This window comes from Acipenser ruthenus, chromosome 1 (assembly GCF_902713425.1).
Source record: "Acipenser ruthenus chromosome 1, fAciRut3.2 maternal haplotype, whole genome shotgun sequence".
Classification (NCBI taxonomy): Eukaryota; Metazoa; Chordata; class Actinopteri; order Acipenseriformes; family Acipenseridae; genus Acipenser; species Acipenser ruthenus.
This window is the reverse complement of record NC_081189.1, coordinates 98,159,062-98,176,315: the sequence shown is the minus strand read 5'-3', so window position 1 is coordinate 98,176,315 and position 17,254 is coordinate 98,159,062. Positions and strand designations below refer to the sequence as shown.

At 38.7% G+C, this 17,254-nt stretch overlaps 1 protein-coding gene across 2 annotated transcripts in view; it reads right to left on the bottom strand.

The window, feature by feature from the left end:
* LOC117421015 (putative methyltransferase NSUN7) overlaps window positions 1-13,403 on the bottom strand; it is a 49,339-nt gene extending 35,936 nt beyond the window's left edge. For both annotated transcript variants that reach the window (XM_034034857.3, XM_034034858.3), the window contains exons 1-3: window positions 13,264-13,403; window positions 10,987-11,315; window positions 1,867-1,925 (exon numbers count right to left, since the gene is read on the bottom strand). In XM_034034857.3, the coding sequence (XP_033890748.1) occupies window positions 1,867-1,925; window positions 10,987-11,272 (345 nt within the window). In that variant the 5' untranslated portion in view covers window positions 11,273-11,315; window positions 13,264-13,403. The remainder of the gene's footprint in view (window positions 1-1,866; window positions 1,926-10,986; window positions 11,316-13,263) is intronic.
* Between the last annotated feature and the right edge of the window lie 3,851 nt (window positions 13,404-17,254).

The following is a 17,254-nucleotide window of genomic DNA, read 5'->3' as shown; positions in this document are numbered from 1 at the left end:
AAGGTTTATGAGAATTTTAAAAGTGATGAATGCTGTGCCGTTCAGCCTTAATGAAATCCACTGTAAATGCTTAATGTTTGACATCTCCCTGGGTCTCTTGCAGCTGAGGTAAAATGCTTCAATAACCTCTAATAATCCTGTTGGGTAATAAATTATGTTTTTGCAGCCAGGGCATGCCTTTCTACAGAAACTTTCAAAAACCATATTCCCTCTTAAAGGGCACGATTCCATGTCAGTTACCAGAGGATATATTTCTACTTGATTAATTCTTACTCGTTCACTGGATTTTGTCTAGCCCCAATGATCTCACAAACATTTTTTTTCATTGAGAGAGAAATCGACATTGCATTGCAGCCTACTCTGTCATGCTGTTATACAACTTATAGTCTTTTCCACACCAGAAGCTGTTCAAGGTTAAACTTTATGGGTTCAAATACAATTGGAACGTGAATTTTAAACCGTACTTCATGGTGCCTGGCTTTATTGTTTGCTTTCAGGAAGTAAAATAGCAGCCTGCCATGTAATGTTATAAGCCCATTCATTACCAATGGAGACCATTTTTCAAAGAGCTTATTACCTTTATGAAGCCATTTAAAGACTTGCACTGGTTGCTTTTCTCCCATATAATTGATAATCACAGCTGAAAATACTGCCCAACCCCACCTTATTCAGCTCTGTCAAAATGAAATATTCTAATTAGTTAATTAGTTAATCTAATTAACACATTTTCCCCATTTATTTAATATATAATTGTTCACAACAGTCTGGGGCTGACAAACTGCTGGTTTAAGACAGAATACCAAACAATAGGCTTCATTCTTAAAACGTATACATGTCTTTGGATGCACAGAATTAAAAGACAGCATTTAGGAATCTCTTTGGAAACACTCATATTCACTTTCTATTCAGCAAAATCATATAAATAATACAGAATAGACTGCACTGTAAATGTTTATCACATTTATTTCCCATCTGAGCATAATTGTTATTTAAAATGTTTACGAAATCAAAAACATTAACCTCAAGATTAAACTATAATAACTGGGGGCTCCCGAGTGGCGCATCCAGTAAAGGCATTCCGCGTGGAGTGCAGTATGTGCCCTATAGTCTTGACGTCGCGAGTTCGAGTCCAGGCTATTCCTTTGCCGACTGAGGACAGGAGCCTCCAGGGGGTGGCACTCATTTGGCTGCGCGCCGCCCGGGGGGGCGGGAGGGTTAGGTCGGCCAGGGTGTCCTCTACTCACCGCGCACCAGAGACCTCTGTAGTCTGGCCTTTTTTTTTAAAACCTGTTTACTGTGTAAATGTTTTGCACCAGAAACCAACTGTGTAAGTCTCTGTTTGCGTTAACAGCATCAATCACTGGTTTCTTTGGTCCTTTGGTAAATATTAACATGGTAGGCTGTTTATATTTACTACTTTCTCAACATAAATATTATGGGTTTGTGTACTTCCAAGCTAAGGACACTAAGCTTTTTTTAAATAAGCCTGTAAGCTATTGTACAAGTAGGAGGCAAGTCATGGCTTTAATGATTAATGCAATTTAACTTAGGCAACTCTTTTTAAACAAATATACCTACTAAATCAGAAATATAGTGGTCACTGTGTATTTAAAGGGGCCATGTGACCTACTGTATACAGTAGCTTGCTACAGTAACATATTTACAGATATCTTTCATTTTGCTATTTATTACAGTAAAGGTAATTATGAAAAGAATGCCTTTACCTGGGCAGAGAACAAATAATTAAAGGTGACCTTTTTTTGACTGCTTAAAATAAACGCATGACCAAATCATAATTGGTAACATGTTTAATCAAACCTTTTGATTCCCAAGTGTGCATAATGTTTAAAACAATATTTTACTTACAGTTGGATTAGATGGGTAAAAACAGCTGTCAATCATTAAATCTTCAAGAAAATCTTGATCTGAAACAAAGTGCAAAAAGGTACATATTTACCAAACCAAATAAAAGCTAATTGTTCTATTCTGTCAATCTCTGCTGTCTATGTTCAAAGTCATGTACACTACACTGCACCCGCCGTGGGTTTTTTGTGCCTTAGCTTTCATGCAGTCCATTTCACTACTGTTCGGGCAACTTGAATAGTTTATATTAACCATCTATTGGCCAGTAAAGAGTGTGGTCACTAGATCTTGTTTTGAGAACCACTATACCACAGTATTTGTTCTACTGAGGTAAGCCTCTGCTTTTTAACTAAAGAAGAGTGGAGTAGTGGTTAGGGCTTTGGACTCTTGACTGGAGGGTCGTGGGTTCAACCCCAGGTGGGGGAAGCTGCTGTACCCCTGAGCAAGGTACTTAACCTAGATTGCTCCAGTAAAAACCCAACTGTATAAATGGGTAGGCTAATTGTAAAAAATAATATGATATCTTGTAACAATTGTAAGTTGCCCTGGATAAGGGCGTCTGCTAAGAAATAAATAATAATAATAAAGATACTGTAGTAAATAAAGCATTTTTGCCAATATAATCTTTTTCTTTAAAAACAGGATCTGCTCTGTTGTTGCAAAGTTTATCAGTCTCATTTCTTATTCCAATACTACAGCTTATCCCATGAGGAGGCTAAGACCTTCAATGGTGTCTGATCCATTTAAGAGATTTCACACCTTTTTTATCCCACCACCATTCAATACTCTAAGCTCTATGGCAAGACAGCCTGTCACCATGGACCACTAACCCTGTGGTTCTCAAACACATTTTCTTGGTGGCCTCAGAGTGCGGCCACCAATACTTACTGACAGTGACATTTTCAAATGTTCTATTTGTATCTATTGACTATGCTTAAAATATGTTGTGTTTTCTTTGCAGCTTTTTGACCAAATTTGCAAAACATTATTAAAGAATAAAAAAGACAGTTATCTAAAAGGGCAGTTATCATCAAGTTCCTGTTGTTTTGCACTTAAACAGTAAGGGTGTTTCTGTGTCTTTATCTTCTGTTTGCAAAGTCCTGCTGTCATGTTTTTCTTTTTTTCCTGTATTAAAGTTTGCAGGACTGTGTGCTCAGAAGTCATTTTCTATTTAGATCAATAACAAGATCAATGAATATTCAATACCTAGGACATGGCACAGCACTGTTGGTGGCAATAATTGGTTAGAATTTTTGAGATAAGATTTGCTTCTCATGTAATCTAGGTTTGCTTTCAAGCCCCCAGAACAAATTACGGTGGTATAATTGTTTCTCCATTTAGCCTGTGCTGGGATCTCTGTTTTTCCCTGACCTAATTGATGAACAGGTCTGTATTGGGTAATATTTGCCTAATGGTTACAAATTACTCTGCAATCCACAGGCTAAAAACATACACTGTCCAGACATGCTCACACCTGTTTTATTAGAGTAGGACCATGCTTTTGCCTGCAAAGTTTAATTGTGATCTTCAATATTTACTTTATCTATATTGTGATATAGTAGCAAATAAAGCAAATAATAATAACAATGTCATTAGCATTGGGTAACTTGAACAGTGACTCAAACTATTTGATATCACTGACTTGCTAAAAATATGAAAAAAAGAATAGGTTGGCTAATTTTGCCCTGAGGGTGATAAAGAACTAAATAGAAGGAATACAATATCATCAATCTGCAAAGCCTGCAGTGCTGGATCTACTACACAATAACAGTATGAATTAAGTGCAGTGCTCCCTCCATATTTCAGCATTTCCCTAATATGGTTATTTCACTTTTGACAGTAAACTGTAAAAGTCCCATATTTTCCTCTATTGGGGTCCTTCACTAATTCACTGTTTTCAATATTTCAAAATTTTGATATGTAATTCAAATATCAAAATAAAGAGCACTGTAGTAAAAAGAAACCAGTGTGGAGTTTCACAAATGGATACTGTATGTATGGAACACAAGTCAATTTTCATACAATAACTCTGTATAAATAAATTCTCTACCCTCCGACTTAAATGACAGACAAAGCATTCAAAATGAAAGATTAAACAATGCAAATCTCAGGTACAGCTATGAATTCAAAGTTATGCATGCATTAGGCAAACATGATACCAAAGAAAAGACAGTAGATAGATCTTTATTTCAATGGAGCAGTTTGGGGATGATCTGATCAACTTTTACCGTGATAAACCACATAACTATGGAATCAACCTGCTATACAATGTTGGGTCCGGTTTACCATTAAAAATAAGAGGTTGATACAATCCCCGTGGTTTCTTTGTAAAAAGGTTTAGAAAATATGGCTTGTCCCAGGGGGGTTTAGGTGGTCAAATCATTCCTTTACAATATTGTACAATTCTATAATACAGCACCTACAGTATACTGTACTGTAAGAATCCAACAACATACAAACAATACAAACAGTACAGTGCTACTATTTGTTTTTCTGTATTTGTTTTACTTGGGATGGGCAGTAGCAATGTTGCTAGTTCTAATGAGTAATAAGAGGTAACATATTATTTTTAAAGCCTTTAGTACACTAGACCTTTAAGGTTATATTTACAGGTTTCAATCACGATCAGGTCAACCATTTCAACAAACAGAAAGCGTTACTTCACTTAATCAGTTTAGCTTACTGTTGCTGTGTTTGCTAGTTAATATACATTACCAAAACAGGCTACAAAAGGATTACATTGCTTTTGTGACACCAAGAATGCATTGTGCAGTATAGCTAATGCTTGCGAATAAATCCTACAATAATAGATTCAGTGAAATATAGTAAATTCAAGTTTTTGCAGAACCTATAGTAGGAACATGCTTTAGGTCTAGGTAAAAAGTGGTAGCTACAGTATGTGGGGTTTCTGTTTGAGTACACTGCCTTTGGTAAATACAGTACATACAGTAAGACATTTACTGATGTATTAGATCACATAAAATAACATTATCAGAATAATGAAAAGGTTTAGTAGATTACCATGACGTATGGATAGAAACATGGACAAAAATGTTCTTCTATATATCTCCAGATTCCGATCTTCTCTCAATAAAACGAAGGTCCTAAACAAGTTTTATCACACACACACACACACACACACACACACACACACACACATATATATATATATATATATATATATATATATATATATATATATATATATATATATAGATATAGATATAGATATATATTAGCTATGGGTGCAGTGCAGTCTGTTGGGGGAGGAAGGTTTAGGTTGGCCAGGGTGTCCACGCACCAGAGACCCCTGTGGTCTGGCCGGGCGCCTGCGGGCTTGTCTGTAAGCTGCCCAGGGCTGCGTTGTCCTCCGACGCTGTTGCTCTGGCTGGCTGCATGGTGAGCCTGCAGTGTGTAAAAAAGAGGGTGGCTAACGGCACACGCTTCGGAGGACACAGTGTGTTCGTCTTCGCCCCTCCCGAGTCAGCGCACGGGTGATAGCGGTGAGCTGTGCTAAACAAAATAATTGGACACTACTAAATTGGGGAGAAAAGAACAAAAAACTAATTGGCGACTACTAAATTTAAAAAAATCAGAAAGGAAAACGGAAGTCAACTGTGAATATCCTGCATGTGGTAGTTAGAGAATGCTGGGACAATTAATTGCAGCCTGTCTGGGAATTGCCAGAAACACGTGACCAATAAGTTCAGGTTTTCAAAAAAAGAAAACGTTTGGTTGAATCCACTGACTTGCAATGCGAGTTTGTGTCTGGTGAATAAGCGACCAGATTCTTGATTTTGGATTCTGAATTTCTCGGTGTCGGCTTAGTCCCCCTCGACCTATTCTACTAATCTACCTATCTGTCATCTGCATTTTTGGAAGGTAAATCTATATACTAAATACAATATTCTGTGTTTGGAGAGAGTCAGGATGCTTTATATTGCTAAATCAAGGCGATCAATGAGGAATACAGGGCACTGGGACCAGGACATCACATTTCTTACCTGTGTCAAGGTGCTTCAACCTGAGTTCAGGAGCTGATCTTAAGTTATAGTTGCCTGCCATTGACTGATGTAACGTTGGATAACTCAGCCTAAGTGTAGTGTCAGGACCATGTAGTGATCTGCCACGCAGCAAACCAGCTACCTTTAGTCCTGCAGGCAGTAGATGGCACTGCTGTCGCTTACTAAAATAAAGATGCCTTGTCTGATTTAGCTTACATTCAGGGGTTAATTTGTAAACAAAAACGTACCGGAGCTTATCATTAAGGAAGAGGGGTAGAATGTTTGTTTCTAGACCTAATGTACTGACCTTGATTTACAGCACCTCCCATATAGGCTTCATGTTTGTGGATCAGGGTTTCATGCCTTACTGTTGGTATTGGTAGCTGCTTGCTAACCTTTGCCTAGCCGTGTTTTAACATAATCTTCAGGTTTGAACAATACCAGTGGCGGGCCAACTAGTCGAATTAACAGGAGCGACGATGCTGTTGTTCTTAGGAGCGTTAGTTTTTTGCGTTTCGCTGTTTGTGGTGAAAAAAAAACAGTAAGTCGCATCCTAAAATATATATAGTTGTAGTACACGTTTGTCATTCAGTTTACGTAACAGGAAAGCATTTTTATTGCACATGTTATGTAATAGTTTTTGCATCAAATACAAACTTATTTTTATTTATTTTTTTAAAGACGGTTCATCATTTACAAACATTCCCGCCTGTCAGACTAAATAGGTACTAAATAGGTACCGGATCTGAGTTCTGGTGAGATCATCTAGAATATTGCGTTCAGTTCTGGTCACCTCGTTACAAAAAGGAGACTGCTGCTCTAGAAACAGTGCAAAGAAGAGCGACCAGAATTATTCTGCGAAAAGAATTGAATCTTTTTAGTCTTGAACAAAGAAGACTACGCGGTGATCTGATTCAAGCATTCAAAATTCTAAAAGGTATTGACAATGTCGACTCAGGGGACTTTTCCGACCTGAAAAAAGAAACAAGGACCAGGGGTCACAAATGGAGATTAGATAAAGGGGCATTCAGAACAGAAAATAGGAGGCACTTTTTTTTATACAGAGAATTGTGAGGGTCTGGAACAACTCCCCAGTAAAGCTGACACCCTGGGATCCTTCAAGCTGCTTGATGAGACACCCATATTGCTGACAACAACCGTGTTAAGCTGGCGTAAAGCGGGACGTTAGCGGTCACTAAAAATGCGGCGTATGTAAAGAATGGTTTTCACCTGGCATTCTGCACCTGCTATCAAATTAGCAGTTAGCCATTAATAATCTATTTAAATGATACTGAAATGTATTAAAATGAAGAAAAGAGCATGGAATTGGGTGGGGATCTGGAATACTAAGTGGGTGCAAACATTATAATGAGATGCAAGGATTTTGCCTTGCACTTGGGCAGTTGCTGACCTTCCAAAAACTTTGCACCTCCTCTGACAAGGTGCAAATCATGCAGAAGCGAGTAATTAAGTGCTGTATAAAACCACACACCTTCAAGACTTGTCATTGGCCTCATGATAGCTGCGGTGGTACTCTTCCTGATGGGGCAACGCTTGGCTCTTGTTGAGGACAGACAGGAGAAGGGCAAGACAGAGAAGATCCTGCATATTCAAACCCAGGGTCACTTTGTTTGGGATGGATTGTCTTCTCCGCTTGCCTCTCCAGTGGTGTCAGCTGTTATGTGGATGGCGGCCCTCCTCCTGTTCCTGCTGCATGCCTGTGCTGCGGTGAGAGTTTCGCTTCTGTTCACCGACGCAGGTCCTGCCACTTTTTCATCACCTGGTTGACATGTCCTCCTGGTAACACTGACAGCATTGACTTTCTCCACTACAGAAGACCACATGGCCTCTTTGGTAGCATAACTTATGTTGGCTTTTCCAAATAACTCAATTTCATGCTGAGTGACCTCAGCCTTAAGGACTCTCAGCTCCTCCTCAGAAAACTTTTCTTTTCCATGCACCAAGAAGACTTTGCTGTCCTCCTCTGACATATTTTTTTGTTTGGTTTGATTTTCGTGCTCCACAAATCTCATACAGCGCCTACTGCTCTCTGTGCTCCTAACTAACCTCACCTCTGTCAGGGCGGCAGCTAAATAGCCCGATTCACAGGTGGCACTCATTGTGACCCTCATTATCATGATTGCAGCTCATTATTTGTGCGTGTTGAGTAATTTGCATTGCTCTTAAGCTTACATAGGTCGCAGTATAAAATAATTGCCTGGCCGCTAGGCAATTTGGATTTTGCAACAGCAGTTGTTTGTACTGCGCCTATCCTTACATCACCCCTATAGTGTCTAAATTGGAGAGCAAATTACTCAGTGACCCAAAACCTTATCTGGAGCGCTGCCCACACATTTGGAGGGTCCTTATCATTTTGGACTATGTTAATCTATACAGATAGCTTAGGTTACAGAAGATAGCAAGGTACATTACATACATTTACTGGTAGTGTCTGAAGTAATGTATATTTAAATGTAAAAAGACTGAAAAATTCAAAAATTTGACAGACACCCTTGTATCTTGAAATTACAAAACAGTCTTTTCCATTACAATCCTAAATTGTTATTCAGAAATCAATCTAAAATGAGTTTCCAGTATGTCTTTGTGCACAGGAATAATGGTGCTTCAACACGTAATCAGAAATATGAATAATTAATCTTTGTCTTTATGTTTTAATGTAACCAGATTATCTAGGATTTTGCATTCATCATTAGAACTGTGTGCATCCCTGTTCTGCTACTGTAGCCTATCCAGAAAATTAGATTTTAAATTACTGTATATTTAGGAAAGTGTATCTGCTTGCACTCCCTAGAGGCAAACAAAATCTTGTTGTGTCCATTACACACAAACACACAACAAGTTCAGTTTTTTCTTTGAGAGTACAACAATTACAATAAGTGTATTCATGTAACAAGACAACTCTGTTGAATCCACTGGCTTCTGTACTTTACCATGATGCAGGTGGATTGAACAGAGGGCATGATATTCAATGTATTTTCTAGAAGAGGAAAAAACACATTACAAAACACCACAATCAAGAAGGCAGACAGTGTGAGCAATAGAGGTAAATGCTTTACAAATAAAAAAAAGTCACTTTTATGGCCATTCATTTCCTTCAGCATTAGCAACTCCACTGCGTGACAGCCTTCCTGCCTAATTAGTACCAGTAGCGTGACCTTCATTACAAAGGAGAATATATCCACTTACTGATGCAGTTCTATTTGTTGTGAGCGACACATTTGAACAGGCGTGAATTGCAAACATTTCAATTAGGGTATGATATCCTTACTTTAAAGTACAGTACTGTGCAAAAGTTTTAGGCAGGTGTGAAAAAATGCTGTAAAGTAAGAATGCTTTCAAAAATTGACATGTTAATAGATTATATTTATCAATTAACTAAATGCAAAGTGAGTGAACAGAAGAAAAATCTAAATCAAATCCATATTTGGTGTGACCACCCTTTGCCTTCAAAACAGCATCAATTCTTCTAGGTACACTTGCACAAAGTCAGGGATTTTGTAGGCATATAGTCAGGTGTATGATTAAACAATTATACCAAACAGGTGCTAATGATCATCAATTCAATATGTAGGTTGAAACACAATCATTAACTGAAACAGAAACATCTGTGTAGGAGGAATAAATCTGGGTGAGGAACAGCCAAACTCAGCTAACAAGGTGAGGTTGCTGAAGACAGTTTACTGTCAAAAGTCATACACCATGGCAAGACTGAGCACAGCAACAAGACACAAGGTATTTATACTGCATCAGCAAGGTCTCTCCCAGGCAGAAATTTCAAGGCAGACAGGGGTTTCCAGATGCGCTGTCCAAGCTCTTTTGAAGAAGCACAAAGAAACGGGCAACGTTGAGGACCGTAGACGCAGTGGTCGGCCAAGGAAACTTACTGCAGCAGATGAAAGACACATCATGCTTACTTCCCTTCGCAATTGGAAGATGTCCAGCAGTGCCATCAGCTCAGAATTGGCAGAAAACAGTGGGACCCTGGTACACCCATCTACTGTCCGGAGAAGTCTGGTCAGAAGTGGCCTTCATGGAAGACTTGCGGCCAAAAAGCCATACCTCCGACGTGGAAACAAGGCCAAGCGACTCAACTATGCACGAAAACACAGGAACTGGGGTGCAGAAAAATGGCAGCAGGTGCTCTGGACTGATGAGTCAAAATTTGAAATATTTGGCTGTAGCAGAAGGCAGTTTGTTTGCCGAAGGGCTGGAGAGCGGTACACGAATGAGTGTCTGCAAGCAACAGTGAAGCATGGTGGAGGTTCCTTGCAAGTCTGGGACTCCATTTCTGCAAATGGAGTTGGCGATTTGGTCAGAATTAATGGTCTCCTCAATGCTGAGAAGTACAGGCAGATACTTATCCATCATGCAGTACCATCAGGGAGGCATCTGATTGGCCCCAAATTTATTCTGCAGCATGACAACGACCCCAAACATACAGCGAAAGTCATTAAGAACTATCTTCAGCGTAAAGAAGAACAAGGAGTCCTGGAAGTGATGGTATGGCCCCCACAGAGCCCTGATCTCAACATCATCGAGTCCGTCTGGGATTACATGAAGAGAGAGAAGCAACTGAGGCTGCCTAAATCCACAGAAGAACTGTGGTTAGTTCTCCAAAATGTTTGGGCCAACCTACCTGCCGAGTTCCTTCAAAAACTGTGTGCAAGTGTACCTAGAAGAATTGATGCTGTTTTGAAGGCAAAGGGTGGTCACACCAAATATGGATTTGATGTAGATTTTTCTTCTGTTCACTCACTTTGCATTTAGTTAATTGATAAATATAATCTATTAACATGTCTATTTTTGAAAGCATTCTTACATTACAGCATTTTTTCACACCTGCCTAAAACTTTTGCACAGTACTGTATGTGTGTATATATATATATATATATATATATATGCTTTAAAAAATAGACATGTTAGTCTATTTTTTAAAGCATTCTTACTTTACAGCATTTTTTCACACCTGCCTAAAACTTTTGCACAGTACTGTATGTCTTAATAAATGTATAATCCAAAACCTTAAAAAAGTTTCACAGAGTGCCTGTTTAGAACAACGACTTAATAAGCTGTTACTGTAAGCTACACCATTACTTACATTTTAATGCATTGAATGCAAGTTCGAAAGACCAACTTTGAGACTTTTCATCTTCGAACGCTGGCATAGGGAGATTGGTTAATTTGCCGTAGTCCACTAGTTGTTGATCTTGGGGTTTCTCCACATGGTTGTTCTGGAAAATTGTTGCTGCATTGAAGTAGACATAGTCAGGGTAACCAGTTGAATTTGCCTTGTCCGAGATGGTCAGGTCATCCAAACTGGAGATTTCATTCACCATCTCCAAGCTGGAGGACTGCAATTCCATGGCACTTTTGACAGTCAGCATTTATTACAAAACTGTTTATAACAGCAAGCTCCACTGGTTTGCTCTGTGAAATGGAAAGAAAATTGTCTTGATTAAAATGCTAAATTCTTCTTCGGATCAAGATTTTTTTTTTTTAAAGATACCTTAAAAGTTATTCTGTATATTTAGTGTATTGCAACTAATATAACATGGTCTATCATGACTACATATCCTGTATCACTGGCTGAGATCAAGTAACTACAAAACAAAGAAAAAACATCTGAAGGCGATATATAACTTGACATTAAAACTTTCACAGCTGGTTTCACAGACCCCCACCGTGTAACAACTTTTTTTTTTTTTTGGTTCCTGGGTAGCAAGTGTTATTTGGTTGAGGGCTGTAGGATGTCCCTCAAAGTCCATATCCTTGATGCTCATCTTGATAAATTCAAGGAGAACATGGGAGCGTACTCGGAGGAGCAAGGCGAGCGCTTCCACCAGGATATACTGGACTTTGAACGCCGCTACCAAGGACAGTATAACGAGAACATGATGGGAGACTACATCTTGGGGCTGATTCGTGAAAGTGATTTACAGTATAATCGTAAATATCGAAAAACTACTCACTTCTAAATCTTTTGTAGTCATTTTTGTATTACTTTAGTATAAATACATGTTAATTTGGATTCATATGTTGTTTTTTTCTGACTTTATGTGAACGAAAAGACACAAATTCGCCCGTTTTCTCATTGGAAATAGGTAAATTTCAAAATATCACTGTCCTGGTCACAAAAGCAAAGTTTGTGGGGAATAATAGCCATTTTCTATACTTTTGAGGCATAAGCAATTAGGAAATAACACTTACTACCCAGGAACAAAAATTGTGTTACATATTCATGGACTATCCAATGTTACTCTCGGTAACTAATCTTTTGTTAGTTACAATGTTCTTGATCTCAGCCTAAAAACCCTTAGATTGCAATTGATACTCACTATTTTAGAGACAATAGCACTTACATCATTTAAAGTGAAGATGAAAACTGATCATATTTTATATAACAAATAACAAATCAATCCACTTTTATGTAAATAGCCTGTTGATTTTACAATGGGGATAAATGTATACAAAAATGTGCTATTATTATTTTTGCATTGCTGTTTTCAGTGTTCTTAAAAAGATCAAAATAAAACTCCAGTTTCATAGCAGTTTTTGATATTCCAGGTTTAACTGTGATACTGTGATGAGTTTATCTCTGGTTTGCTTCAGCTGTGACCAATTAAACCCACAGTTAGTTACTGCTTGTAAATAAATATCATCACCTTTATTCTGATTTGACCTAGGCTATACCACTTAAAAAATAGTAAAATAGTGTCAGAAGCATGCGCCTCTGGCAGCGTGTTAACATGCATGTTTTAGAGGGGGAGACCCTAGACCTAAAGGTGCATTTATGGAATCTAAACAAACTACAGTATTACTGTAAACAAAGTGCTCAATAAGATCAGCATTCTGATAAATATAACCATATTCAGAAAGCTAAATTATAGGAGACTAGATCACTGATCGACTAAATAATGGTACTTAAATTAAACCACTCTTCATACCCAGATGAGTAAGTTGAAAGTTACTAGATGGGTTAAACACGGTTCTATATACTTCTTAAAAAGAAGTCAAATGGAATCTGTTAAAATCAATTACAACTAGATAACTGTTTCTACTACTGTACTGGGTTAAAAAAAAAAAAAAAAAGAAAAAAGAAAAAGAAAAAAGTGCTGCTGTTTTGTTTTTGAAGTAAAATTTAATTTACAGTATCACATTTTCTAGTAAGCATAATTTTAGTTATCAGCATATAATAATAATAATAATAATAATAATAATAATAATAATAATAATAATAATAATAACATTTTAAGTATCTTAAATCAAAATACAAAAAATGTCTGTCAGGGTTTCAAGAAAGTCTGATATTCTACATACGGTCAATATTTAGTTTCTTATAATGTCATCATTTTCAAAGCGAATCTCAAATCCTTACCAAAGATGCCTTCAAAAGTCTTCAAAAGTTTTCAAAAGTTACGGCAACATCTAGCAGCACTGTCCCAACTAAAACACAAAACATAATAAATCTAACCCCATCTCTGGATTCTGGATCTCAATCTGTGCACAACACCACCCAGCATGACAGAGCAACCATCACGACACAAGGGGCAGTATTATTCAAATGCAGACTGCTCCAACGTGTGCAGTAGATAATTTTTATTTTAAACTACACGTCAAAGCATAGAAACTGACATGCAGAATCTGGATTGTATTAGTCTTATTTTTAAACTCAGTACAATACTTTATTAAATAGGTTTCTGTGGCCAGACGTTGGTAGTTATCTGTAGTGTGTGGGATAAGATTGACCCCCTTTTTATTATAATGGTACAGTCGAGCTTCCACTTCTATGGTAACAATATCTAAATCAAGCGGTTTATCACGTACTGCCTAGCTTCCTTTCGTTTAAAATCGAAGGGAGCTGGAAAGGTGACGGGATTGAATTAATGATTTTAAAATGTATTGGTATTTCGATGTAGTATTACTGTACTGCGCAAAATCATGTAAACATTAAAAGTAAAGTAAGCAAATAATTGTAAACGTTTCCAAGAAGATAGCAACAAGTGTCAGTAAATAACCTTACGTTTCCAAGAAGATAGCAACAAGTGTCAGTAAATAACCTTTTTTTGTAATTTACCACACCTTACGTGCATGTAACGACAGTAGTGCGTTGGTCATTAGGTCTGAATATCAATGACAACAAAAACTAATATTGCAAATCAAATCTAACTCATATATATGTAATTAGGATTTCTTTTTTTTTTCTGAGTTCCAACAACAACATCATGGCCACGGAGTATCTGTTGTAAATCTATGAACGTCGCCTTCATTAATGTTGAGTCTCATGACACTGATGCTCCAGCTGAAACTGGTAAGACTGTTGCTGCCACTGCTGGGACTGATAAGACTGGTGTTGCCACTGTTGGGACTGGTAAGACTGGTGCTGCTACTGCTGGGACTGGTAAGACTGGTGCTGCTACTGCTTGGACTGGTAAGACTGGTGCTGACACTGCTGGACTGGTAAGACTGGTGCTGACACTGCTGGGACTGGTAAGACGGGTACTCCTACTGCTGGGACTGACAAGACTGGTGCTGACATTGCTGGACTGGTAAGACTGGTGCCCACACTGCTGGAACTGGTAAGATTGCTGAAACTAGTGCAAAGACTGATAGGACTCCTGGGAATGTATGATGAAACGATTAAAAACACTGATTTAGAAGGCTTTACTTTAAATATAGAGTTTGCCAATCCTCCTATGGCCTGATCTATCGAAACGCTGTAACACTTCCTCCTGCGACACCGCAAACATATCGAAACGATGCACTCAGTTAAACTCGTTCTACGTCATTGTGGGAGGGTGTGGGGGTCCACCAAGCACACAGGAGACAGAAGGTTTACTTGAGACCACCTCACCGGCATCCAATTTTTATTTTTTTATTTGTACACAAGAGGGCACTGTTGCACAGTGGAGAAACAATACCAACGATGGTAAAAATTCCCCTGGTCAGCTATGGTGCACACGCAGGTGCTGAAATAATATTAAAAAAACAGAAGGTGAAAGAAAAAGTGAAAATAAAATACAATAATAAAACTACAAATAAAAGGTGCTGCCTCCTGCAGCATCCTGCAGCCTCTGGTCTCTGGTACAGCTCGGGTTTCAATGATGCTTTGCTGTTCCCTACCTAGTACTCACAAGGTTGGCCAGGATTCCCCAGCTAAGCTACAATAACGTCCCAGTATGGGTACGTGATATTTAAATAATGTGCCCGCGGCTGTCTTCTTCAGTCGGGCTTTCCGGCTCCAGACACTGGCGTTCTTTTCCCGGTTTGTTTATTCCAGGGTTACGAACCTGGCTCCCACGGTCATTTTTCCTACAAGGGCAAACCATAAGGAACAGCAAAGCCTCACTTTTATTGTCCGATCGACCCCCCGAGACCCGCCTCCCGACCACTCGGAGAGAGAGAGACACGACACACCCTCACCCAACCTCTCTGTGTCATCGCCATGATTGACAGGCGGATCCCACGGGGCTCCTGACCTCCCCCTGCAGGATCATGCATGCTCCTGATAGCCAGCACAGATCTCCTCTATCACAGTCATGAACAGGGATCCTAGGAATCTATTTGCTGGGGAATAATGCAGAAAAACACAGATTTTCAATGCTGTTTGAGAATTTTAGCCTTTTATTTTAACTGCGGAATAACGCAGATTTTTATTGTTTTTTTTTTTTTTAAATCTTTTTTTTATCTAATTTTTTTTTTGGAAAACTAGGCTCCCTGGTCATGAACCACAATATTAACTCAGATATGTCTACATTTGTTTCACTTATAATGTCACAATTTCTTACGAAGATAATGTACAGTGCCTTGCGAAAGTATTCGGCCCCCTTGAACTTTGCGACCTTTTGCCACATTTCAGGCTTCAAACATAAAGATATGAAACTGTAATTTTTTGTGAAGAATCAACAACAAGTGGGACACAATCATGAAGTGGAACGAAATTTATTGGATATTTCAAACTTTTTTAACAAATAAAAAACTGAAAAATTGGGCGTGCAAAATTATTCAGCCCCTTTACTTTCAGTGCAGCAAACTCTCTCCAGAAGTTCAGTGAGGATCTCTGAATGATCCAATGTTGACCTAAATGACTAATGATGATAAATAGAATCCACCTGTGTGTAATCAAGTCTCCGTATAAATGCACCTGCACTGTGATAGTCTCAGAGGTCCGTTTAAAGCGCAGAGAGCATCATGAAGAACAAGGAACACACCAGGCAGGTCCGAGATACTGTTGTGGAGAAGTTTAAAGCCGGATTTGGATACAAAAAGATTTCCCAAGCTTTAAACATCCCAAGGAGCACTGTGCAAGCGATAATATTGAAATGGAAGGAGTATCAGACCACTGCAAATCTACCAAGACCTGGCCGTCCCTCTAAACTTTCAGCTCATACAAGGAGAAGACTGATCAGAGATGCAGCCAAGAGGCCCATGATCACTCTGGATGAACTGCAGAGATCTACAGCTGAGGTGGGAGACTCTGTCCATAGGACAACAATCAGTCGTATACTGCACAAATCTGGCCTTTATGGAAGAGTGGCAAGAAGAAAGCCATTTCTTAAAGATATCCATAAAAAGTGTCGTTTACAGTTTGCCACAAGCCACCTGGGAGACACACCAAACATGTGGAAGAAGGTGCTCTGGTCAGATGAAACCAAAATCGAACTTTTTGGCAACAATGCAAAACGTTATGTTTGGCGTAAAAGCAACACAGCTCATCACCCTGAACACACCATCCCCACTGTCAAACATGGTGGTGGCAGCATCATGGTTTGGGCCTGCTTTTCTTCAGCAGGGACAGGGAAGATGGTTAAAATTGATGGGAAGATGGATGGAGCCAAATACAGGACCATTCTGGAAGAAAACCTGATGGAGTCTGCAAAAGACCTGAGACTGGGACGGAGATTTGTCTTCCAACAAGACAATGATCCAAAACATAAAGCAAAATCTACAATGGAATGGTTCACAAATAAACATATCCAGGTGTTAGAATGGCCAAGTCAAAGTCCAGACCTGAATCCAATCGAGAATCTGTGGAAAGAACTGAAAACTGCTGTTCACAAATGCTCTCCATCCAACCTCACTGAGCTCGAGCTGTTTTGCAAGGAGGAATGGGCAAAAATTTCAGTCTCTCGATGTGCAAAACTGATAGAGACATACCCCAAGCGACTTACAGCTGTAATCGCAGCAAAAGGTGGCGCTACAAAGTATTAACTTAAGGGGGCTGAATAATTTTGCACGCCCAATTTTTCAGTTTTTTATTTGTTAAAAAAGTTTGAAATATCCAATAAATTTCGTTCCACTTCATGATTGTGTCCCACTTGTTGTTGATTCTTCACAAAAAATTACAGTTTCATATCTTTATGTTTGAA